General features: G+C 50.3%; 1 protein-coding gene across 3 annotated transcripts in view; it reads left to right on the forward strand.

The window, feature by feature from the left end:
- The first annotated feature begins 1050 nt into the window (after nucleotides 1–1050).
- TMPRSS4 (transmembrane serine protease 4) overlaps nucleotides 1051–26649 on the forward strand; it is a 40762-nt gene continuing 15163 nt past the window's right edge. For all 3 annotated transcript variants that reach the window (XR_009596512.1, XM_004016062.5, XM_060399310.1), the window contains exons 1-4: nucleotides 1051–1300; nucleotides 20033–20066; nucleotides 22556–22669; nucleotides 25352–25504. Coding sequence is in view for 2 of the 3 variants with exons in the window: in XM_004016062.5 (XP_004016111.1) it covers nucleotides 1268–1300; nucleotides 20033–20066; nucleotides 22556–22669; nucleotides 25352–25504 (334 nt within the window). In the remaining variant the exon portion in view is untranslated. The remainder of the gene's footprint in view (nucleotides 1301–20032; nucleotides 20067–22555; nucleotides 22670–25351; nucleotides 25505–26649) is intronic.

The raw sequence follows: 26649 nt of genomic DNA on the forward strand, positions 1-26649 counted from the left end.
CTCTTGCTTTGTCAGCAGATGCGTCTCCTCGGACAATTCATTTCTGAGTGTTAGACAAGAGCCCAGTTTCGGGCCCTGGAAGGGGTCCGCCTTCCTACAACAAATGGTGACTCTGGCAGGGACTCTTCTTCGCTGAGACTGACATCCTGACCACTCGGGGTACTCAGGGGCCAGCTTGCCTGCCAGTGGATTTGTTCGGAAACCGACACTAATTTACTGTGTGACCTTGGGTACTTGGGACTTAGTTTCCTGACCCATAAAAACAATGGGAAATGGCAGTTGCCCAAATCCCTTCCAGCTGTGTGGTTCTGCAGTCCCAAGGTCTCTCTTTGCACAGCCCACTGGCCAAGGGGTGGCTCCAACCCTGAGAATATGGCAAGATGTGAATCAGCAGGGACCCTGTGAGGAGCCAGACTCGTGTTCAAGCCAGAGCACCAAGAGTAATAGCCAAAATACTGAGTTGGCTAAAATGTTCCTTTGGGTTTTTCCATAGGATGTTACAGAAAAACCAAAAAAAAAAATAAAAATAAAAAAACAGTTATTACTTTTTGGCCAACCCAAAAGTAATAACTGGTTTGGTGGGGCTAAGAAATGCTTAGAAGGGCTGCTGACTGGAACCCCGTATATATGCCTACCCAGGACAGCTTCACCCCACGGTCCAGGGAAAGAGGAGGGAACCTCCTCTTCATGCACTTTCCAATCTGTTGCTCCATTCATGGCAACAATCTGGATCCACTGAGCAGTAAACTCTGTCATCCTAACTCCCACAAACGCAATCACAGCACCCACCCAGGGAGAAGGCACTCATCTGGAAGAGACAGAGAGAGAGAGGGCCTTCTAATGTCACCGGCAGCCAACACCCAGTTGGGTGGAAGCCACTCGGGCGGGAAGGCCTTTACGACATCTAGGTGTGTCGCCTGTTCTGAGGCTGAAGGGCCCAGGAATGACCGCAGGTGTTGTTCCAGCCTCTAAGACAGGTGTCGGGTTACAAAACATAATCATTCCAGTTTGGCAACTTTACCTGTAGGACTGCTTTAAGCGACCTGCCCCACACTCCCCAAATCACTCCTGGAAGACGGCAGTGGGAGGCACGCGCCAGCTACTCCGGGGGATAGAGATGCTGGATGCCGGGAACCACCGAGGCCTGCCCTGCACTTAGGGTTCCTCCAGCCGATGTTGCCTGGGGATCGCTGACCTGCTGGCCAGCCAGGGCCCAGTCCCGAGAGACTCTTATCCTGACTTGGGTTGGCGACCTCAGCTCCAGGCCATGGAGACTTCAGAAGATCGAAGAGCCAGGGTGGTAAGTGTGGGGGCTCCAAGGACTGGGAGAGGGAGGGTCTCCTCTGTTCAGGCAACCTAAGAGGTCATCAGCTTACAACTTTGCAACACCTTCCAGGTGAAAAAAGAGGTCCCACCTAAGTCGCCCTGGTCCCCACTTGCCCTCCTCTCCCTTCAACAGCCAAGCCAGGGCTGTCCTTTCAGCTCTTCCCTCCTAAATCCTGCCTCTCTCTCACCCAAGGTCTCCTGGCTTGTTGGCTGGAGACTGGAACCACCTTTCCAATGGCGAGGGGCTGTTTTGACACAATGGTGGCCCTCTGCCCCCTCTCTGGGGAAACTGACTCATTTGTTTTTAAAGAAAAGAGTAGAGTGCTGCCTTAGAACAATCTAGGGTGCCATGGAGATCTACTTGTCTCTTTTTTTGGCTCTGCCTGCTCTCCTTCTCCTCTGAACACTGAGAGCTTCTCCACGGTCTTGGGGTGAAGAGAATCAATCCCATTTTTCAGGGAAGATAACTGAGGACAGGGAGGGGAGGAGGTGGAACCCAGGGAATCTTCCTTCTCTGATTGTTGGACAACATGTCGCAGTTGCCAACAACCAGCATGAAAACGAAGGGGAGGGAGGGGGGATCACTATGTCCAGGGAGAAAGGGATGACCTGCTGGGGCCCCTCAGGTGCTGGTCTCCCGACTCTCGAGCACTTCCCATGACACTCCTCTGGACTGTCTGGCAACACTCCAGCCCCAGGGCTGGGGTAGCAGGGGCCAGGAAGGGCTCCCCGCTTTACTCGTAATTCAGCCAGGATCGAAGCACCCCCTCCTGTGTCCCATCCCTAGATGCCCAGCCTGTGCGCTGAGAAACTCCACCCTGCGGGGCTCTCAGAATGGAGGAGGGAGCGGTACCAGCCTGCCTGAGTGTTGGCAGCTTCTTGATGTCACTTGGAGCCACATAGGAGGCAGTGTTTTGATTTATGGTTTTATTTCTTTACTTTGGCTGCGCCAGGTCTTCACTGATGTTTGGGCTTTTTTCTGCTTACGGTGAGCGGGACCTGCTCTTCATCGCCGTGCACAGGTTTCTCAATGCACTGGCTTCTCTTGTGGAATGCGGGCTCTAGGGCATGTGGGCTCAGAAGTTGCGGTTCCTGGGCTCTAGAGCACAAGTTCAACAGTTGTGGCACACAGACTTAGTTGCTCCACGGCAAGTGGGGTCTTCCCAGACCAGGGATCAAACATGCATTGGCAGGTGGATTCCCTACCACTGAGCCACCAGGAAAGTCCCAAGAGGCAGTTTTGATGGCAGATTGCTGCAGCACTCCCTGTGGAATCAAAGGTCACATGGCCAGCTCCTTTGTGACCTTATCAGCCTTGAGACTTTGAGACTCACTGTCTCCTTCTATAAAACAGAAATATTATCCACACCACCCCCTAGGCATACATACAGGGTTAGCCTAGTGGTATATGAGAATAGCCTCTGTAAACCAGGGAACCCCGTGCAGAAGTCAGGACTTTATGACTAAATAGAGCTTGTTCCAGGGAACGGCAGATTGGGGAGCATGACCTACACTGACCCTCCGCTGCCCTGGGCAGGAGCTGGGTGCTCGCTGCTGTGTGAACAAGTTGGGGCAGGTGAACACACTGGGGAGGAGGGGCCAAGCCTGGGGCCCCAAAGGCCAGGCAGCAGTGAGGCCATAAATCAGGATGGCACCCAGCAAGCTTCCTGCCCCTGAGCTAACCATTAAACCACTGTGCCTCATAACCTGCTATTTCCTCTAATGAAGCTCAGACAACTATAGCTCCCAGCCCTGGCAGAGATGAGACAGCCCTCCCTCCTCCCCCCACACCCCAGGGCCACTCCCTGGACCAGGCCTGCACTGTGGCTTTGTCTTCGTAATGGTTCTCCCTCAAACCTATTCAACCAGATGTGCCAGTGAGACAGGAGCTAGGGAGGGAGAGGGCCCTGGGCAGAGGTCTGAGCCTCGGCCCTCAAGGGGAACATGTCCCTTGCTATCTGATACCTACAGCTGAGCCCTGAGGGGAAGCCTGGGACGGGAGGACTAGCCGCCCTGGTCTTAACTGGTTACTGCCCACAAGGCCCCAATACACTATGAGCCACAGGAGTAAAGGGCTCAACACTTGAGGTCAGTCCAACCCTCGGGCTACCCTGAGGGTTGCAGGTCCTGCAGAAAGCAGGTCCTCCTTGCTCTCCTCCTTAAGTTGCTACTGATACAGGCCCAGAGGTGGCTGGGCTTGGTGGGACTCAGGAGAGTGGCCAGTCAGCAGGCAGCCTGCTGGCAGCGGGGATCAAGGAGCATGAGTGGGGTCCACTTCAAAGAGAGGCTGAGTCCAGGAGCCCACTCAGTCCTCGTGGCGCCTTCCTGGCTGGTAGACAGAAGAGTTGGGCCATGCAAACACCCAAGAGAGCAAGACAGGCAAAGAAGGGCTAGGTGCCCTCCTGTCCTCCAGGCCCCTCACCTGCTGTGACCCCCAAAGTAGCTGCACCCTTCCAACTGCCATTTAATCAGCCCCTCCTACTGGCCAGCCTCCAGACGGCTGGAAGTGGAACAAGAAGGCGCAGTGCCTGGGTTCTGGCCTGGAGGTGCTTGAATCCAGAGGAAGGGCGGCTCCTTAAGCAAAGAATCCTAAGGCAGTGTGAGCAATCCAATAACCAGAGGAGGTGCGAGGTACTGGTGGAGCAGAGAAGGCAGCAGGTTCTCTCTAGGGGTGGCAGGGGAGTCGTCCCAGAAGAGACAGTACTTGCACTTGACCTTGAAGCAGGCTCTCTCCAGGCAGGAGGAAGTGTGTATGAATAGCAGAAAGCATGGCAGTGCAGTGGTAAGGGGGCGGGGGCAGTGGTCAGAGCAAAGGGCGCAGACGCAGCGAGCACAGAGGGCGAAGCTGGGGTCTGGGCCCCTCCGGGTGTCATGCAGGCTCTCCATGGAGATCAGGTTCGGGGGCCCCACCCTGCCCTGGAGCTCAGAGGGGCTGGGCCAGAGTGAAGTCCCAGCAACTGCTTCAGGTTGAGCCACCCCCAAGAAAGGGTGAGGTTGAGCCACCTCGTCCCAAGAAATGGGTGCTGTGCCTTCTCTGTGCCCACACTAGACTCCCTGGTGACAGAGCAGACGTGGGCCCTGCACCCATGGAGCTCAGCGTCTAGAGCACTTGGAGGGTAGGAAGGGGTTGATGGTTATCAACAATCTCACCAACTCCTGCTTCACTGAGTATCACAGGCTGCGATGAGACACGGGAGCTATCAGAGCCAGACCAGGGCAGGGGCCTGGCTAGAGGTCAGTGGAGGCCAAGGGCTGCATAGGAGCTGGGTTGTGGGGAGATGGGCCATGCTGGGTAGAGGGAACAGTGGGCTAGAAGGTGGACATACAGCCCCCAGGCCCTCTTCTGTCTCCCAGCGCTCTTCCCTCCAGCCCTGGGGGTAGAGCTCTGCACCTGGGTATGAGGACATGGAGAAGTGGTTTAGAAGCCAGGCCTGGTCTTTCCCCTGGCCTCTCCCTCACCCTTCCTGCCCCTACTCTGTGCCACTGAGACCCCAGCGGTCCTCTGCAGCAAACACCCTTCACTTCCAGCCTGTGCCCTTGACAAAGACTGAGAAACTCTGAGGAGCTAAATGTGGGAAGTAAGGAGAGACTAGTTCAGGACAGAGGGGGAACATAGAAGAAACCAAAAACAGGGCTCGAGAACTCTGGCCCAACTTTTCTGAAGCCCAGAACTAACCCCAGGATAGCCGGAGACAGATGTTCTCAGGCCTGAAAATCTTGGCAGGCCTCTCAGATTTCCTCAGCTCATCTCCCCTCACTCTTCCTTCTTGCTCAGATGAAAACATCTGCCTCTATGCTGCTGCTGCTGCTGCTAAGTCGCTTCAGTCGTGTCCGACCCTGTGTGACCCCATAGACAGCAGCCCACCAGGCTCCGCCATCCCTGGGATTCTCCAGGCAAGAACTCTGGAGTGGGTTGCCATTTCCTTCTCCAGTGCAGGAAAGTGAAGTCACTCATTCGTATTCGACTCTTAGCGACCCCATGGACTGCAGCCTACCAGGTTCCTCTGCCCATGGGATTTTCCAGGCAAGAGTACTGGAGTGGGGTGCCATTCCCTTCTCCGATCTGCCTCTATAAAGCACCTCAAATGCCCAAGCAATGATCCCCCCCAACAGTGATTCCCCAAAACCTGAAATGCATTCATCTGTCACATTATTTTGCAAACATCAGAGTCACTACCAGACTGTGAGCTTTGAGAGGAGGGTCTGTGTCTCTACTGTTCCTTTTACTTATTTATTTATCGTTGGCTATGCTGGGTCTTCACCACTGCACGGGTTTTTCTCTAGTTGTAGCGAGCAGGGGGCTACTCTCTAGCTGCGGTGCGCAGGCTTCTCGTTGCTTTACTTACTGCGGAGCACAGGCTCTTGGGCTCCCCGGCTTCAGTAAGGCTCGTGGGCTTAGTAGTTGCGACTCCCAGGCTCCAGAGCACAGGCTCCAGAGTTGTGGTGCTTGGGATTAGTTGCTCCTCAGCATATGGGGTCTTCCTGGACCAGGGACCAAACCTGCCATGTCTTCTACGTTGGCAAGTAGCTTCTTTACCACTGTGTAAAGAAGCCTGGGTCTGTGTCTTTTCCATCTTTTTAGCCCCAAACATACCATAGGACCTAGCACAGAATAGGCACCTGATAAATGTTTGCTAACAAAGGACAGACGAATGACCAAAAACTGGAACCCTGTAACTAGCAGTTTGATTTATTTGACACTGAAAACAAGATTAGCCAAGTCTGAATGGAAAAGATCCCAGATGCCACCAGAGGGGTTCCCCAGCTGTTTTCTTTTTTTTTTTTTAGTTTTTTATTTTTTTAATTTTAAAATCTTTAATTCTTACATGTGTTCCCAAACATGAGCCCCCCTCCCACCTCCCTCCCCATAACATCTCTGTGGGTCATCCCCATGCACCAGCCCCAAGCATGCTGTATCCTGCGTCAGACATAGACTGGCGATTCAATTCTTACATGATAGTATACATGTTAGAATGCCATTCTCCCAAATCATCCCACCCTCTCCCTCTCCCTCCCCAGCTGTTTTCATCCCAGATGGGGCTGGGGTGAGGCCTGAGCCCACCTGGAAACCCCAGTGATAAGAAAGAGAGCGTTTGAGCGGGGCCAATGTGGCAATCCCCCTGCGACGTCATTAACTCCACCTCACAGCCTGCAGGTCTGTCACAATCACAGCAAGGAAATCGTAAACAAGATTTAAGACTCAAAACTGCAACACCTCTCTCCACTCCTCCCTCCCAGAGCAGCTTCCAGCCTCCTAGCATAATCCACATGCAACTGGAAACTCTCACAGGGTAGCGGGAGAAAGAAACACTTGAGGAAGAGGGCAAGAGGCTGCGCTGGCACCCCTTCAGGGGTGGGCACACGTCCAGGGGTGTCAGCAGCGTCTTCCGTCACGAAATGTGCAGCACACCGGTCTGGCAGGGGCTCTGCCTGCTGGTATGGCTGATGCTTTAGGCATTTCCTGCAGTCAATTTCTTTCTGTATAACATGCATGCATGCATTCAGCACGTGCTCCCTTGAGTATACAGTATGTACTATGCACGGGCAAGACACGGTGGGAGATTCAGAGAATATCCAAAATCTAAGCTCACACGCTCCATATGCTCTCTATGGATGGAATGCTGCTGCTGCTAAGTCACTTCAGTCGTGTCCAACTCTGTGCGACCCCATAGACGGCAGCCCACCAGGCTCCTCTGTCCCTGGAATTTTCCAGGCAAGAATACCGGAGTGGGTTGCCATTTCCTTCTCCTAGGAGCAGGGCACCTGTTCACCCACGGACGTGAAACAGAAAGGGAACAACGTAGCTGAGGTCACCCCACCTCACCTTCATTCCATTCCCACCCTGACACTGGGACTACATGCATGATCATGCCTCTGATCCCCAGAGAAGAGGGTCCTGCCAGGGTGTTGGAGGACCTACCCTGGTGAGAAAGAATCACTGATGCTCTAAAGAGAATAGTAACAATAGCAGCTGCATCTCATCTCCACCTGAACACAGCAAGAGCAGCATTTTCTGGCTTGAGAAGCACATTCATATCCAGAATCTCCCTGAATCCTTTTTTTAATTTGTATTTATTTGGCTGCACTGGGGCTTAGCTGCAACATGTGAACTCTCAGTTGCAGCATGTGAGCTCTGGTTCCCTGATCAGGAATCAAAAAGGCCCCCTGCATTGGGAGCATGAAGTCTTGGCCACTGGATCGCCAGGGAAGTCCCAAGAATCTCTCTGCCTCTTACCCCAGCTCTCTGATATGTAGTGGTCCTCCTTGTACAGGTGAGGAGACCGAGGCTCAAAGAGCTCAAGTGACTTGAGCAGGATCACTTACCCAAGAGGAGTCAGGGCTGGGACCCTAAGCTCTGGGAGTTTGGGATCCAGTGCCCTGCTTTTCCTTCCTGCCGTCCCCTGTCCTCGAAGATGTGGACCCATAAGACCCGAACTTAAACTAGAAACCGTAAGACCAGAGGGCCCCAGTTTCCTATCTAGGAGCTGATAAATTTTATAATAAAGTATGCATTTAGGGAAGACTGCATCAGCTGGTACAATCAAATGGAATAAAGACATTGTCATCTTTGCAAGGAGACTGCATTCCTTGATAAACTACTAAAGGTCACCAAGGAAGAAAGAAAACACATGAACACAAGAAACCAGTGGGCATAATTAACTCAGACTTTCAAGAAGGCCTAGAACAAGTTTCATGCCTGATGCTACCTAGGAGAAAAGCAAGTTACTATGAGATCACTAAGGACAGAAAATTGATTTAAAGAGAGAATGTTATGAGTAAATCAGCACTAGGACTAGTCTTATCTGGCAAGGAGGTAACAGAAGTTCCTTATTAACAGCAAGCTCTTCAGAATCATAGGCCCTAAGTTTGGAAAGGACTTTAGAGGTCTTCCAGATAAGTGGTTTCCCCAAATTTGGTTCAGCCTCAGAACCCTTGGCCCCTCTGAAATCTAATATAGAATCCCACATGGAAAACAAAGAAAAAACCAGAGCTGGAGTATTTGAAAGAACTGTGACCCTCATCCACTCCTCCCCTGCCTCTCTCCTGCTGCAGCAACCTCTGGGGGCTCCGCCAAATCCCCCCAGGATTCCCCAGAGCGCTTCACTGACCTTGCCTTTGTCTAGAACAGAAATTTCCTTCATGATTCAGCTTCTACTCATAGTCCTTCTGTGGTTCGTAACAATCTTCCCTTTGCCAAGAGAAAGCCATCTTTATGTAACTCTTCCCATCTGTCCTCAGCATCCTTCTTGCCTCCACCCTGAGATGGTCCTACACATTTTTTAACCTTTTATCTATTTTTTTGTGTTTGGCTGTGCTGGGCCTTGACTGTGCACTTTTATCTATTTTCTGTTTTTGGCTGCCCCGGGCCTTGGCTGCGCAGGCTTTCTCTAGTGGTGCTGAGCAGGGGCTGCTCTCTGGTTGTGGCAGGTGAGCTTCTCACTGCGGTGGCTTCTCTCTCTTGCAGAGCGTGGGCTCCAGGGTGCACGGGCTTCAGTAGTTGCAGCCCTTGGGCTCTAGAGCACGGGTTCAATAGCGAAACACAGGCTTAGTTTCCCTATGGCATGTGGAATCTTCTCGGACCAAGGATCGAATTCATGTCCCCTGCATTGGCAGGAAGATTCTTAGCCACTGGGGAAGTCCAGCCCAGCATATTTTAAAGGACCACATCTGTGCTACCCGAAATCTTCACTTCTCTGGCTCCTGCATCCTCCAACCTCTGTTCATGGAAAGATCACATGCGTCCCATGACATCACTTCAGGTCCCCTAACTGCCCTGGTCATTCTCCCCCGCAGGGCATCCTCATCCTTCAATTCCTTTCCTGAAGTCAGAACCGTTGACCTAATGAAACCACAAAACAGCTACCATTTGCTCTGCTCCTGTTACACACATGCTAGACCCTCTACTAGGCTTTCTCATTAATAATTAATGATATTTTAGTATCTATTATGTCAAGCCCTTCCTAGGTTCTATATTAATATTGTGAATTATTAATTTAAGTAGTACAATATATACTCCATGGGCACAAGGACTTTGCCTACTTGTTCATTACTGTATCTCCAGTCCCAGCACAGTGTCTTACTGAATGGACAAAGTATTAGTATTGTTGTTGTTATTAATATTTATTGCATTCCTACTATGTCATAGGCAACGTGCTACATGCTATGCATATTTTGGTCTCATTAAGAGGAAGACACTGGATCTCTGTCTAGCTCTATCCATGTCTCTGTCTCTCTCTTTCACTCCTCTCTCTCTCTCTCTCTCTCTCTCTCACACGCACACACCCTTGAGGCCCCCAGGGGTTAAATGACTTGATTGAGGCCCATGCTCCGTCCAGTATGAAACACAGTCTCCTCTAGAAAACAGCAACCCAGAGAGGAGAAACGTCACCAAGCGCTCCCAGTGTCATCTGAGTGGGCAGGAAAGCAGGGGGCTTCCTTGGTGGTTCAGTGGTAAAGAATCCACCTGCTAATGCACAAGCTTGGGTTCAATCTCTGAGTCAGGAAGACCCCCTGGAGAAGGAAATGGTAACCCACTTCAGTATTCTTGCCTGGGGAATCTCATGGACAGAGGAGCCTGGCGGGCTACAGGCCATGGGGTCACAAAAGAGTCAGACATGACTGAGTGACTGAACGATAACAATGGGAATCCAGGAAAGGAGCTTCACGTTGTACAACTGCAAAGCAATAGGTGCGGAGCAGCTATGGAAGCAGCGCTGAAGCACCGTTTTCAGGATCACGAGTTCAGGGTTCACAGGCAGAGATCCCAGGATCACTACAAACTTCAGCCAGGAGATGGCAGCTCTGCTGCAGCAGCCAAACAGGCCCACTAGAAGCTGGTTCTCTGGCCTCATGCAGAACGTGGGAGAATGCTCAGTCCTCCCTGTGGAGAGCCACCTTCAGACCCTCCTCCAATGCTGCGGGGAGTCCTGCTCCCCAAGCCTCCGGGGCATGTTGGAGGGGTGAATTTTCAGGTCAGGAAGATCCGCTGAAGAAGGGAATGGCTACCCACTCTAGTATTCTTGCCTGGAGAATTCCGAGGACAGAGAAGCCTGGTGGGCTTCAGTCCATAGGGTCGCAAAGAATCAGACACGACTGAGTGCCTGAACAACACAACGGTTTCTCTGCACATCAAAGCACTGTGCACATCATCTCAGCTCATCCTCACCAACAACCCTGTGAAACAGATCGTATCCTCCCCATTTTACCGATGAGGAAACAGAAACACTGAGTAACTTGCTCAGGATCACATGGTCGGTAAGGAGTGGAACTAGATTCAGGCCAGTGCTCCTGACTCAGAATTCAGAGGGTACAAGAGCAGAGACACCCCTCCTCAGACCACAAACACCAAGTGAGCCGGACCATGAGCAAGTCTGTTTGACCATGAGAAGACCAGATGGGGGTTTCTGTGAGCTTGAAAAGGTGCATTGAACTAGCCGGTAAAGTACCTGATGGAAACTTTCTCGCTGTCAGGTTTCATCACAGTAAGTTTTATCACACCTGAGTTCCAAAGGAAAAAATTCGGTCCAGAAGATGTTAAGTGATTTACCTAAGGCAAATAGTAGCTTATAAAGAGCTCCGCAGGTAAATAGAAGAGTCAGATTTCATAACACCAAAGTCCCTCGTCCCTCCCCACCATTTCTCTCTGTGTTAAAGTTTAAAGGACAATTCAGGATAAGCAAAGGGAGTGTGGATTTTTCAAAGGCAATATAAACTTTGCAGGGTTCTTTTATCAACCTCAGCCTGCATCACGGACGGCTATTCCTTAGTTCAAGTAAATTACTTGGTTTAGAGAACCCTGCCAAGCTCGGAGATCCATCAGCTCTTTCCAAAGGCAAACCCCTAAGGGTCCCTGTCAGTCTGGGTGGCCTGCCTCCTGACGGCTCTCCTGTCCCCTTCAGCCTCTGCGCAGGCATTGCTCTCAGGTGTGCAAAGGTGGGGACACCTACCTTCCCATCACACCCTGCAGGGAAGGGAAAGTGGGCTGGATGGAGCCACTATCAGAAAGCAAACTGAATAAAGTAGAAATGCTAAGAGAACTCAGAGAGGCTGCAGAGAAGGGGCTGCTCCTCCTGAGGCCAAAGGATGGCCCCCAGGTGGGATTTGTAGGAGCAACAGGTAACAGCAACATCAGCTGGAGGCAAGGGCTCCGCACTGGGGAACCCCAGTTTCCTTCAGTTTGACTCAACCCAACAGGCATGTACTAATACCTCCTGCCAGCCCTTCTCAATGTCCAGCCATGTGACCTGGGGCAAGACAGCACAGTGCCTCTGGACCTCAGTTTCCTCACTTGTAAGCCAGGAATTGTCACACCTTTGCTCTTTCCCCTGGCCCTACCTGGAGTTGAGAGCTGTGCCTGAACACAAAGGCTGATTCTTAATTGATGGCAGTGAACAGCAGGCTGGCCACAGGATAATGGCTGGTCACCCGACACCTCCCTTCCGCCCCAGGCCCTGCCCTGGAGCCATTATACTCTGGGATGGGGCCAAGGTGTTCAGCTCAAGTTGCCAACAGGTCAGCATCTGTGTGGCTTAGAACAAGGCAAAATGGTTTTGAATGTAGCAGCTGAGACTGAGGTTGGTCCAAAGGAAAGCATGCCACCATAAGGAGGTCTCTGCCCAAGCCAGAGTGAGCAAGGGCGTATCCAGAGGCCCCTCCTTGCCAGGGCGGGGATACCCACCTGTGCGTGGCCAGGGCTGGGGTGGTCTGCCTGGCCATGGGCTCTAACAGTTCAGAAGATACTTGAAAGCCAGCATAATCTGTCATCTCTGAGAACCTTCCATGTACTCAGGGCTGCTGCTTCCCATCCAGGCTCGTCTCACAACACTCACACCCTCCTCTCTTGACTCATGATCCCTCAGCCCCACTCACGGCCACCCTCCTTACCTTACCTGTCATGGCTGAGGCACCCTAAAGAGAGTGTACTCGCTTCAGCCTGCCAAAGGCATCAGACCGTGGATGGATAGTATGTAACTGCTTGTCGTCAGGTTGGGAGTAGGATGCAGGTTCATGGGTCAGAACTGTGTGAGGCCCCTCAGAGCAGCCCTTGAGCCAGCCGATGGCCGAGCCCCACTCTGCAGGCTGACTGAGAGCAGCCTCTGGTCCCCAGGCTCACCCAGAGAACTTCCCCCACCCTTTCCCCTGGGTTTCCCCCATCCCTACCATATCACCAGCCTTAGCAACCTAGCTGCCACCTGCCAGAGCCCCAGAGGACCTGTATATCCCATCACCTAGCAACAGCAGCATCCCTGCTCTAAATTTTCCCAGGGAGACTATGGGAAGCCAGGGCTTCAGACCCCATGGGAGCTTGAAGCTGCCACAGACCAGATCAGGGCCAGAAAGACCCTTTCTGTAGACCCCTGCTTTTCTCCCTTCTTCTACACCCCAGTCAGCCAGCTCTGCGCCCCTACCAACTTCTTTCTGGAATAAGGATTGAAGAGATAGCATTACAGAAAAGAAGAGAGAAATGAGGTCCAAGGGCAGGCTGCTTGGCAAAGAAAGCACACCAAGGAGCTGACCAGGCTTTCTGGCCTCTGTGAGCAGTTGCTTCTTTTTTGCCTCATTATTAGCCTGGTGGTGCCCATTTCATTGTGCGGTTAGTTACCCTCTTCTCTGCTTCATCTCTGAAAGAGAGCTCCCAATTACTGAAGGCATCTTGAGGTTCAGAGAGGTCGAGGAGCATGCCCAAGCTCACCCAGCAAGTCAGAAGACAGGGCAAGGTGAGAACACATACTCCCCCAACTGGGTCTTTGTCTTTCCTACAGTACACTTAATCCTCACCCCCATTTAAAAACAAGAGCTGCCTTATGTTTGATTCATCATCTCTGTGCTGGAGGGGAGACAACTGAGATAGTTATCTGTGATTTGGAGCTGAGCTAAATACAATCAGGAGTTTCTTGGGGATCTAAAATAGTAGGGACTTGAGGGGAAGGGATAGTTAGGGAGTTTGGGATGGACATGCACACACTGCTGTATTTAAAACAGATAACCAACAGGGACCTACTGTCTGGCACAGGAAACTCTGCTCAATGTTATGTGGCAGCCTGGATGGGAGCAGAGTGTGGGAGAGGATGGATACATGTGTATGCACAGCTGAGTCCCTTTGCTGTCCACCTGAAACTGTCACAACATTGTTTATCGGCTGTACCCCAATGGAAAACTAAAAGTTAAAAAAATAATAAAACAGCAGTGGCTGAGGTAAATAAAGGAAAGAAAGTAAATAAAATAAAGGTAAGTAAAGGAAGGAGAGCAGGTGATGAAGGTGCAAAGCTAAAAGAACAGAGGGAAGAAGGGTAGTGAATCAATAAAGCTCCTGCCAGGTACCAAGCACTGCAGTAGGCCCTTTCCTTAACTCAGCCTGGGAGGAAGGTCTTCTCGCCCCTGTTCATGGACAGTTTAGCAGAGTCAAGAACCATGCAGAGGTGGGTTTGCCTCCAGACTGAAGAAGGGCTGGGGAGATGCCGGGAGTAAGTTCTACATGTTGACTGCATGCTAATTATATGCAACTAGACCTCATTGCAGGGGAGTAGAGAATCAGAAGGATCCAGTACCTGTTGACAACAACCAAACAGCTTCCTGAAACAGTGGGGAAATGAAAACAACAGTCCGCCAAGTCCAAGAGGCTGGCCTCAAGGGCTGGATCTGTTACTTGCTCTGGGGCCATAGCGACCACTCAATCTATAGGAGTCTGGGTTTTCTCTTGTATAAAGTGGGGATAATTTCTCAGGGTTGTTGTGAAAGTATTTAATCCTCATGGCATTTATGAAAGATATGTAACAATACCCAACTGCAGAATAAGTTGTTCTGCCTCCATATTCAGGTCTTGGGTTAATGTCTTTCTGCCCCCAGTTGGGAAGCAAGGTAAGAAGATTCTCTGATAGAATCAGGCAGTATGCAGTAACGTAATGTTTTCCAGTCAAATAACTTCCACCCACCCCCCACCTCCCTCCAGCTCTGGGGTCTCTGGGGCCCTAGGGATTCTTGCCCTTTTGTTTTACTCCAGACAGCAGGAGCCTTATTCCAGGATGAGCCCTAGGTCAGACACTGGTTCGGCTGGCCCCGTGAGTCAGGGCTCCACTGGCAGCCTGAGTCAGTAAGGCAGGTGACCCCACCTGGAGCCCCAACCAAAAGAGGGGGGCCAACGCCTCTGCATGGGCAGGGCTGGGCCTGGGCTGTGGCAGCTGTGGCTAGAGGCTGAGTTCAATCTGAGGATAAACAGAGACGCCTCCAGCAAAGCAGAAGGAGGCACAGCTGGTCTTTGGTGGCCTCCTAGCCCCCTTTACTCTATCAGCTCCAAAGCAAGACATTCTCCTGGCCTGGAGGGTTTTCTCCAGGAAATCAAGGGAGTCGCCTGAGATGGTGTCCAGAGACCCTTTCAGCCGTGTACCCTGTGATCATGCGGGGATCCACCACAATGTTGGGGGCAGGCCAGATCCCAGGATCTAATCTGGTCCCCACATCTCTCAGCTCCCCCCTCCCCCTTCCCTCTGCTCAGGATTGATTTTGGACCAAAAGGCAATGTAGCTGCTGAGTCCCCATCTTTATCCTGCTCGGGAAAGTAGTTGGCATTGATTTTCCTCAGCTGTCATTCGTAGGCCTAAAACGCACTTACCTTCCTACCCACTCTCCCCAATGCCTTTGACCTACAGCAGCTGCCCTTGCCAGAAGTTTAGTAACCCATCATCTCTCATCTCTGTGCTGGAGATGGTTGCCAGAGAGGCTTCAAGAAAAACCAAAGAGTGAGCCACTAACTGAAGAACTCGGGCAGCATAAGAATAGCAGGGACCTCCCAGGTGGTCCAGTGGTTAAGACCTCACCTTGCAATGCAGAGGGTGCAGGTTCAATCCCTGGCCAGGGAGTTAAGATCCCATGTGCCCTGGGGCCAAAAAACCAAAACAGAAAACAGATGTAATATTGTAACAAATTCAGTAAAGACTTTAAAAATGATCCACATCAAAAACAAAAATCTTTAAAAAAAAAAAAAAAAAAGGGTGGGAATCAGAGCAGAACCTCAGGAGGATGGGAGTTTAACACCTTGACCACTATTCAGCTGAAGCCCTCAGCAGAGTCAGGTGGCTGCATTTCTCTTTTCTCTTTGACCCTCGGGTGCACGGCCCTGGATAAATCATAATCCTGGACTCATGGCATTTTTCACTGTTGGCCCATGCAGAGCTCACTGTACGTAGCTCACCCCCTAGTTTCAGTAACATAATGAGTCTCCATAAACCTACCACCCAAAACCAAAGCCAGGATTTAGCAATAACCTACATCTAACCAGGAGATCTCCTTGCTGAGGTAGGTGGGCAAGTCTCTTTTGTTTATTAATTCAACAGATCTTAGTTATACATCTTTGATAGGCCAGAAAGGGTGCTAGAATCAACCTGAATCCCATGTTCATAATTTCCTTGCTTTTTTTGGAAAAGATTCTGTGTTCTATGAGATCTTCTGGGAGTTAATTTTTCCTTTAATATGAAATTGCTCAAGCCATTCGTATTACTTTGTGGCACTATAGTTCGTGTGTTTTGACTGCAGCATAATAATCTATTGTGTGAATTAACAGCCAGCTTCTTCAAGGCTAGCTTGGGAAAAACTGCAACCCCAAAAACTGCAACCTTTTCCTTAATTTTTTCATTCAGCAAAGATTTATTAAATACTCAGAGTGTGTCAGGCATTGTAGGAGACACCAGGGGTACAGTCATGACCAGAACAGCCGCAGCCTCTATTGTTCTAGTTTGCAGGCTTTTCTCCCCATTTTTCTTCTGTTTTCTAAAAGGTAAGGCTTTTCTGTATAATGACCACTATTCGGTTGATAGCAACAGAAAGCATATTAGCCCGGGGTACCGAGGTCACTTCAGTTCAGAGATGAGGAATTCACGGTCCCAGCAAGAAAAGGCTGAAGGCCTCTTTTGTTCCTGCTCTCTCTGAGCTTCTAGCACAATTCTGGACCCACCAAAGGAAAACAGTCAATATTTGTTGAAATAATAAACAAAAGAGACTCGACCTACCTGCTTCAATCAATGCAGACCTTTATGTGCAGGCAGACTCTGTGAAAAAGAAGGACTTGACGGGGGACTGTCCGCCACCTGGATGTTCTTGATATCCCTCCAAACTGCCCCTCCCATAGCCTTCCACATCTCAGCGTATACCCTCTTGTCTGTTCACTAAAAACCCAAAAGCATTCAATCTATGAGTAAGGCCAATTGCCTTTAGGCCCTGGAGGAGGGCATGGCAATCCACTGCATATTCTTGCCTGGAAAATCCCCCTGGTCAGAGGAGCCTGGTGGGTACAGGCCCATGAGGTCTCAAAGAGTCAGACGTGAGTGAGTGGCTAAGCACACATTGCCTTCAGGGGTTTCCCAGGTGGCGCATTGGTAAAGAATCTACCTGCCAACACGGGAGACACAAGAAACTGAGGTCACCTCGGGTTCAATCCCTGGGTCAGGAAGATCCCCTGGAGGAAGAAATCGCAACCCACTCCAGTATTCTTGCCTGGAAAATTCCATAAACAGTGGAGCTTGACACGCTACAGTCCAGGGGGTTGCAAAAAGTCAGACTTGACAGAGCGACTGAACACATAAACCCATTGCCTTTATCTTCGAAGCACAGTTGAATCTTTCACCAACTGTCTATTTATCCCTCCTTGCTGTAGCCACTCTGATCTCCATTCTGTTCTTCCAGCACCAAGCTTATTCCTGCCTGCCTGGCAACTTCCAGTCATTCAAGCCTCAGACCAGAGGCCCTCCCTAAACTGATCCCTTCCCTAGATCTCCCATTCTCTGCACACAACCAGGTACTGTCTCCCATCACCCACATTACTCTCCACATAGCACCCAACTCTGTCTGGGTTTATCTGTTGATGATCGGCTCTCCCCTACCCTCCCCTACTCTACCCCTGACTCCCCCACCCCCTCCTCACCCCAGGATACAAGCTTCTCAAGAACAGGGTCCCGCATATCTTGTTTGGCACTTTTCCCATCCTTGCTGTAAATATTTCTCATTTGTCTTTAAATCCACAGCTCCCAGAGCAGTGCCTGGTACAACACAGACCCTCAACAAATATTTGTTTAATACTTAGCTATTGAACCACTCTGGTTATCAGACAAGTGTTATTTCTTTTCACCTTTGTATTTGACTGAATTAGACAAAAGAGCTTTGTGGACTGTTACTTGCTGATTGTGTGTAGATTACTGTTGGTAACATCACCTGACCCTGTAGCTACCAAAACGGAGGGAGTCACCAGATTTGTTCTCATCTTCATCCTGGAAGTAGCTACTGATGCAGGCCCTGGTGATGGTGGAGGAGAGATGGCCCAGAAGAAGCTACAGTACAGAGCCCAGAATTCTAGCAGTCATTTACTGGGCCTCTACTAGGTACAAGCCAGATTCAAAGCACTAAAGGCAAAGGCAATAAGAAATAGAGATCACCGACTGGAGAGTTCCCGGGTAGAGTCCTGGGCCAAGTGTCTGGGGGCACAGGGAGGAAGGGCCCAGAAGGAAGCTGCTTTGTGAACCAGGCACTTCCCGCTAGATATCTCACGGCAGCACTATGACGCAGGTGTCATTTTCCCCACTCTACCGAGGGGACACCTAAAGCTCAGAGAGGTTAAGTATCTTGCCCAAAGGTTCACAGTTAATAGGAGGCAGAGCCCATGTTCCAACTTGGCCCCTGCAGAGCCTTGGCCATCTCTGCTGCATCCCCCAGCTACCTGTGGCGTAGTGCCCCGACAGGGCAAAGCCAGGCACGTCCCCACAGCAGACCACAGAGTTGAGGAAGAAAGGAAGCAGCTCCTTCTCGCAATGACTGTGTCTGCCATGAGAGCAGGCAGCTCCCAGGGACCCCACAATTTCTAATCTAGATCACCCCCCCTCCCCCGCAACCGAGGTATTAGAAGAGTCCCTCTCAATCCCCAGTGGGACTCAGGAAATTTCAGCTGGAAATGTCCAGGGACCTGAAGCTTCCCCACCTGCTCTGGAATGGCTGTGACCTCAGCCAGTGGGCAGGTGAGCCCCGGGGTGGAGACCTAGACCTCGCCCTGCCCAGGAGCTCCAGGTCACATGCTGGACAAGGAAAAGGAAGAAAAAAAAGAGAGTTTACAGCTGGCAGGAAAGCATGAACTTAGGCAGCACCCTCCCCTAGCCTCTGCATTGCAGGAAAGGGTGTAAGTACTTTGCGTGAGAGTCATTGTGTATGTATTTTTGTATGTGTGTTGACAAGACTACACTTGAAGAAATATTTTAGTGTCCTGGTTGCTTTCTGTTTCTGTTTATTCTGTTGAGTATAATGTATGATCAGTAAACTACTCAAATCTAAAACATACAACTCAATGAATTTTTACCCATGGGGGCTCAGTGGTAAAGAAGTTGCCTGCTATGCAAGAGACTCAGGTTCAATCTCTGGGTCAGAAAGATGCCCTGGAAAAGGAACTGGCAACCCACTCCAGTATTCTTGCCTGTGAAATCCCATGGACAGAGAGCCTGGCAGGCTACAGTCCATGGGGTTGCAGAAGAGTTGGACACAACTTAGGGGCTGAACAACAACATACCCCCATGTAATCAATGCTTAGATCAAGATCCAGTTTTCCAACATTCCAGAAGGCTCCACTGTGCTCCTTCCAATAACCCTCATTATAATCACGGTTATGCTTTCTATCACCATGGATTACCTTTACCTTCTAATCATATATATGAAATAATACTCTTTTGTGTCTATAGTTTCTTTTATTATTATTATTATGTCTTTGAGATTACTCCACGTGTCATTGCATTTTGCACTAGTTTATTCTTGTCTATTGCTGCATGATATTCCATTATATGAATATGCCACAATTTACATATCTATTCCACCAGCGATTGACTTTTGGATGTAGTACAAAGACTTCTATACAGGTGTTTTGCGGAACAGATGTACTCATTTCTCTTGGCCCTAATTCTTGGTCATAGAATCATAGAAGAGTCATTTGTTTAGCTTTAGTAAACTCAGCTAAACCTTTTTCCAAAATATTTGTAGCAATTTACACTCACAGCAGCAGTGTATGAGATTTCCAACTGCTCCACATTCTCATCAACAATTGTTACTGTCAAGCTTTTTAATTTTAGCCACTCTGGTGTCTGTGTAGACATGGCTCATTGTGGTCTGAATTTACATTGGCCTGGAATTCCTCCGTGGTCCAGTGGTTAGGACTCTGCACTTTCACTCCTGAGGGCCTAGGTTCAACTCCCGGTCAGAGAACTAAGATTCCACAGGCCATGCGGCATGGTAAAAATAATAATAATAATTTACATTAGGCTGACGAGTGATGATATCAAGCATCTTTTGGCACGTAATTTGCCATAGAAGCATCTCCTGTTTTGAAGTGTTTGTTCAAGTTTCTATAGAATTATATCATCCATAAAAGTAGACAAATGATTGACAAAAACATAAAAGAAAGCAAAATCATCTTAGAAACTCAGTAAAACACTCAATAGCCCAGCAGCCAGTTGCTTCTATGATTGATAACTAGTTGCTACCACTAGTAAACCTGCTGTACCAGGTCATTTGAATGCACAACTAATTTTCATATTTTGAACCAATTATTTATACATCATGGAGACCTCCATCTTACATTTAACAGGGAAAAGAGAACATACATAAAAGCCCTTGGCTCAGTTCATAGCCCCAGCTTAAAAGGCTCCCTCTCTTAACTCACTGACTATTTTTCCTTCAATTACAGGATCCTGAGATCAATCGACCCCTGAACAGCCTCGGTAAGCTCAGGTCTGGCTTTCCTTTGTCTACCTCGGCCTCAATCAGTTACCAAGTAGATACTAAACCCCTCTTGCAGGACTCTCACCACCACCTCCAAGCACTAAATGCTAGGGAAGACACCCGTCCATCATCCAACAAACATTTATTGAGCAAGTGTGACCTCCAGGATTCATTCTATTAATACAAGTAGAAGCCACAGTCTCGGGAGAAAGGACCAACAAACCTAAAACCCCAGTGGCAGTGATTCTCTAATTCACTCATTCAGTTCCTCATTCTCTCATTCCTTCAGCAATACTGTGACAGCCTGCATGGGCCAGGCCCTGGACTGGACGTTGAGCTACAGCATAAATACAACAGCTAATGTCCCTGCCCTCATGAAGTTTACAGTCTGACCATGCTGCCGAGGAACAACCTGAACAAAAGTGCTTTCACTAGTAAAATAGAAAATGGGAGGGACTTCCCTGGCAGTCCAGTGGTTAAATCTCCATACTTCCACTGCAGGGGATGCCAGTTTGATTCCTGGTCCGGGAGCTAAGATCCCACATGCCAAAAATTTGTTTAATTAAATTGTAAAAAAATAAAAGCAAAAAATAGCATATAAAATGGACATAGCAGTATTTGCCTGACTTACAGCAGAGAAAAGGAGTTAATAGATAAAGTCTTCCCCAATATAGAGGGATTTTTTTCCCTCTTGTTCCATTTCCTTAAATTATTGATACCTATGCCTGATAGCCTGGATCAGCCAAAAAAAAAAAATTGAGCAGAGAACAAATATTAATATGACAGGTTCATAGGGAAATGACCAAACCCACTTACTTTGACAGCTTATTATTTCAGGGTCATGGGTTAATAAAGATCACAAACAATACAATCTTCAGCAGGTAAATGATGCCTAGTTTCTACTTTGCGATTTAACATATCAGTATTCCCTGGCATCCCCAAAGAACACCAGACATACAAGTGCTCTGTCACCTGAGTAAGCCTGGGAACTGCCAAACCAGAAAACAATTAAGGGAGCCCGGGAGGGAGAAATCTGTGCCAAGTGACAATTCTGAAGTCAAGAGCGATTACAGGCTGTGCAAGGACCAGGGAGTGAACCTGTTCATGTGGAATGGAGGCTGGTGAGGGCTAGCAGTGCGGATCCATCGGACTGGGAGAGGAGGCCAAATTACACTGGGTTTCAAAGCCCAGAGAAGAGTGTGGTCCAGCTACGGAAGTTGTGGGGAGCCCTTGTGGGTTCCGGAGCAGGGACATGACAGGATGAAAGCAAAGTATTAGGAGGCTCTGTCTAGCAGCAGATGGCTGACAGGCTGAAGGAACTGAGGCAGGCAGGGACGCTGTTCATAGGTCAGAGGGTTGGTTAACTTTATAAAGAGTAAACTTTACAGACTATAAACCAAGAAAACCCTTCCCTTCATGATGATGTTCTCCATGAGAACATCAGGGAGGCAGAGACACTGGGCCCTGGACAAGGGAACTCATCAAAGAATTCCCAATAAGGACTTCTGGGGAAACCAGCCAACCTTGGATCCCCAGAGGTAAGTGCTCAATGAAGAAAGTGCACATGAGTGAAGGAGCAAGATGTCTCCATGTCCACGGCCACAGGAAAGAGGACAGATTTGAATGCTCACTGCTGGAACTTGGAAAACAACACCCACTAACATTATTAACCTACTCTGTTGTCAGGCGGCATTAGTGGTAAAGAATCCACCTGTCAACGCAGGAGACATTAAGAGACTCAGGTTCAATCCCTGGGTCAGGCAACCTACTCCAGAATTCTTGCCTGGGGAATCCCATGGACAGAGGAGCCTGGAGGGCTACAGTCCGTAGGATCACAAAGACTCAGACACGACTGTGCTACAAAGCACACTGGACTGGACAAGCTCATACTGTGCTGGCAGCCTCTGCACACCCGGAGCTTAAAGTCTGGTCAAAAGGTAACCCAGGAAAGAGGATGCCTGCACGCATGCTCAGTCCTGTCCGACTCTTTACAACCCTGTGGACTGTAGCCCACCAGGCTCCTCTGTCCATGAGATTCTCCAGGCAAGAATACTGGAGTCGGTTGCCATGCCCTTCTCCAGGGCATCTTCCCAACCCAGGGATTGAATCCCGTCTCTTAACGTCTCCTGCATTGACAGGAAGGTTCGTTACCACTGGCGCCACTTGGGAAGCCCAGGAAAGAGGTCACGTGATAGTAAAGGGAAAGGGACGGGCCTCTCCTGGGGCAGACGCAGGTCAGACTGGACAGGGTAAAACATCCCAGGACAGGGGCCACGGCGGGAGGAGCACCGGGAGAGATGGACAGGCCCGGGTAAGTGAAAGGAGGCGGGGGTCCACGCACTGAGGGAGCTGAGCCTACTCTGCAGGAATAACCCCAGCACCAAACAAAACTATCCCCAAAATTTTCCTGGGGCCGGAGGGTGGGGAGGCTGTAGCCCTTGGCAGGGGCAGCCTCTGAGGGCTGACTGCTCTTTCCCTCCCCCTACAGATGTCACCCCCTTGCGCAAATCCCGCACCCCATTGGAGACCTTCAAAAAAGTGGGGATCCCGATCATCGCAGCAGTGCTGAGCCTGGCAACCATCGTCGTGGTGGCCATCCTCAGTAAGTTCCAGCCCCCACCAGGCCTCCAACCTCACTCCAGCAAGGGGTAGCACCCACCCATCCCTCCCCTGCCCTCACCTCCCAGCACTGCCCACCCTCCCCCCTCCACCCCAGCAGAGTCAAGGGGAGGTGATGTGCATATAGCTGAATCCACCCCTGCTTTGAACGAAGCCTTCCTCTTGCAGTGGAGGGGAGATGAACTCCGCCCCCATCTATCCCAGATGGATTCTGTCCCAGATGATTCCTTCTGCCGGGAAAGCACAGTTTGCACCAGTTACAAACCTAATCAGGCAATTTGTGCAGCAGCAGCGCCCCCAGCCTCCTCCTTCCCAGGCCTGCAGACTGAAAGCTGAGTGAATTCTGGCAGCTCTGGGGCTGGAGGAACGGAGCATGTCTGCTTGTGAGGAGGGGAAGAAGGAAGAGGCATTAGGGAAGATGCCCAAGAGGGCAGCGCCTCGCCCCATCTTGAGCTCTGGCTTCACCATGGCTGGAGCCTAAGACCCAGTGTGATCCAAGCAGGCCACTCTGGGGCCAAAGATGAGCGAATCAAGCAAGCCCTGATTCCCAGAGCCTGTCTCTCTCAGCCTCCCCCACACCCCATCCTACGACTGAGCCCTCACCTCCACCCCCCACCATGGCCAAGCAGGGTACTGACCACAGATTTCACCCAGGAAGTAGGGCCAAGAGGGCCTGACTAGCACTCAAGACACCTGGGATGGGGATCCCGGTGCTGCCCCTTCTTGGGTGCTGTGTGACCTTGAGTAAGTCTCCCAACCTCTCTTAACCTCAGTTGCCTCGCCTGTAAAATATCCTATCTTTGTCAGAGGGATATCAGAGAACCAATGAGGTAATGTGTGTAAAGTACTTGGATTAAAAACTAGGCTGTGCAAAAGTGGAGGTCACCATGCAGTGTGTAGGGCTGAGGTCAAGGCCATGTGTTTGCTCACCAGGCCAGGACAGCTTTCCAGGAGCCTGGGGCAGCCTCCACCTCATCGGAGGACACTCAGAGCTCATCTGGTCCAACCCCTCAGTCTCCCCTTGGGCACTGAGCCAGAGAAGGGGGATATGGCAGTTGAGGGGCCAGGACAGACAATCAGGCCCCCAACTGAGTAGGTCCATTTCCACCTCATGGTGGTGGAAATGCAGATCCGAGACATAAACATCACCCATCCTGAGTGCCCCACGGGGACATGAGATGCAGATAAACCCAAACCCTTTAGACCCTGGCTGACCCAAGAGTGGTGGTGGGCATCAGCAGATTTGTTGTCCTAAGCCTGTTTGGCTCAAACTAATAGTAAGATGAGCTTACCTTCTCTGACCATGCGCCCCATCATAGTGGAGAGAGCAGACAGGGCCAGGTTCAGGGTGAGCCAGGGCAGGTACTAATACAAGATTTAGAGTCAGGCTTTCCTTGTCCCAGAAGGTCCTGAGTGACTTCCAGCCCGGGGCCCCCAGGTTCTACAACTAGAATCAGTAACCTGAACTTCCCTCCTGGGCTGGGCTCCAACAACATTTGGTTTCTGGGGGCTCGACTGGTGACACTGTATCCTGGCTTCCCCCAGGAGGCAGGACTGACCCTTTCTCACCCTGGTTCCTGACCACGAACCAAACCCTGAAAGTCGAGGAAATATCTGACCTACTCCTTCTCCCTTACTTCTCAAAGCAAGAGCATCAGGACCAAGAAGTCACATTTTAAGCTCCTATAGGGAAGGCTGGGAGAAGCAGCAAAGAGCTTTGGAGCTGGACGGACTAATTGAAATCCTGGCTCCTAAGTGCATGTGGCTTGGGAAGTAAACCCTAACTCTCTAAACTTCCATATCATTGTCTGTAATGTGAGTTAATGATAGCACCTACCTCCTAAAGTTATTGTCAGGACTCCGGGTGACAATGCCCGGAAAGCTGTTAGCAGCAATAAGCAGGCCCATCATGACACTTGTTTCCATCACTCTGAGGGCCACTCAAGGGTGATGCTAGGCTGTCCAGGGGAGCTTCAGGCCAAAGGAGAGTTCAGTTAGACAGGAGGAGCTGGGAGAGTTTGGAAAAGTATGGAAATATCTGTTTCCTGAGGACTTAAAAACACTAGACTCCGTCCCATCATCCAAGACAGAGAAGGATCAATAGACTCTGAAGGCAGGAGGCTGCAGACAAAGCAAGCAAAACACCAACCTCCTAACGGTCTTTCAACCCCAGGTAAAAACACCTCATCCTAGAAATGCGCCTGATAGCAATGAGACACTTTCACAACCACCAGCCCACTGAGCGTTCCTTCTCCACAACCCTGTGAAGCCCAGAAAGGGCAAGGGATTAGTCTAAAATCCCCCAGGAGGCGGCAGAGCCAGTTCTCAGGTCCTCAGACTCCGGGCCCAGGGCTGTCTCCTCCGTCCCCAGAGGCCCTGTGTGCTTGGGGTTGAGAAGCAAGTGGGGCTATTTCTGAGTTGCTCCTCACACGTGATCTTGATAGACTCCTCAGCCATCTTTAGGGATGGGGACTGGTGTTATTATCTCCACTTTACAAAGGAGAAGACTGAGGACACCAGTAATTAAGTGGCAGAAGTGGGCCTGGAACCCATATCTGCCTGTCTCCAGGCCCAGCAGGTTTTCAGGGAAACACAGCCTCTCCTGCCCCTGGGCTGCCTGCCTGACCATCAGCCCTCTCTGCCCTTCCCTGCCCTTGCCTTCCAGTCAAGGTGATTCTGGACAATTACTTCTTCATCTGTGGGCAGCCCCTCCTCTTCATCCCAAGGGAACAGGTGTGTGATGGCCACCAGGACTGTGCCTTGGGGGAGGATGAGCAGTACTGCGTCAAGAAACTCCCCGATGGACCTCCAGTGGCAGGTGAGTCCAGGGGCCAAGGGGCCAGGGGAGTGGGCAGAGCAGGAAGTTGGCTCAGGTCCTCTTGGTCCACTGCACAGCATCTGGTGCCTGCCTAGTCAGCTTCCTTCCCGACTGTAAGAGTCTTAAAAGCAGGATCATGTCTTATCTACTGGATCCCCGATACTTCACGTGTAGCAAACACTCAGTGTATTTTGATGAACAAATGTGGACCAGAGGGGACAGGAAGTTGTAACTGAGCCTTCCCCATCCCTGCTGCACCTGGATGCTGAAAAAGTTCCCTTTTTTTCTCTGACACCTATTATTTCAAAGGGACTACAAAGAGACCATACGGCCACTAGCCAGCTATTGATTCTTCTGTTTATTTTGCGTGTGTGCTTAGTTGCTCAATCATTTCTGATTCTTTGCAACCCCATGGGCTATGGTCCGCCAGGCTCCTCCGTCCATGGGATTCTCCAGGCAGGAATACTGGAGTGGGTTGCCATTTCCTTCTCCAGGGGACCTTCCTGACCCAGGAATCAAACCCAGTCTCTTGAATTGCAGACAGTTTATTTACCGTCTGAGCCACCAGGGGTGTCTATTCATTATAGAAGTGTTTATTGTAACACGTTATGGAACAAAACTGAGCTAGGTCCTTCAAAGGATGGTTTTTACATAAAAACCCATGTTCTTCCTTGGATTGGGTTAATCCAGCTTGATCCACCTAGTACTTGGGCTCTGCAAAGAAAAGACAGCCCAGGACACAGGTGATGGGGGCTTTTATAGGGCAAGGCTGAATGACATCCTGTGTATTTGCTCCTTTTTTAAATCAGAAATCAAATGCCTGTGAGCCTTGCCACCCTGCTGCCAATAGCAATTCTCACTCACCTACCCCTCTCTGACCTTACATGGAAAAAAGAGCAAAGTTCCTCTTTGAGCAGTTTTCCCAGACTAGAGAACTTGTGTGAACCACGGGTAGGAAGGCCTTGTAATACAACCATCAAATGTATATATGCAAATACATCTACAAAGTGAAAGTCACTCAGTTGTGTCCGATTCTTTGCGACCCCATGGACTACACAGTCCAGGAAATTCTCCAGGCCAGAATACTGGAGTGGGTAGCTTTTCCCTTCTCCAGGGGGACCTTCCCAACCCAGGGATTGAACTCA

The sequence above is a fragment of the Ovis aries genome, chromosome 15 (genome assembly GCF_016772045.2).
Source record: "Ovis aries strain OAR_USU_Benz2616 breed Rambouillet chromosome 15, ARS-UI_Ramb_v3.0, whole genome shotgun sequence".
In the NCBI taxonomy this organism is placed as follows: Eukaryota; Metazoa; Chordata; class Mammalia; order Artiodactyla; family Bovidae; genus Ovis; species Ovis aries.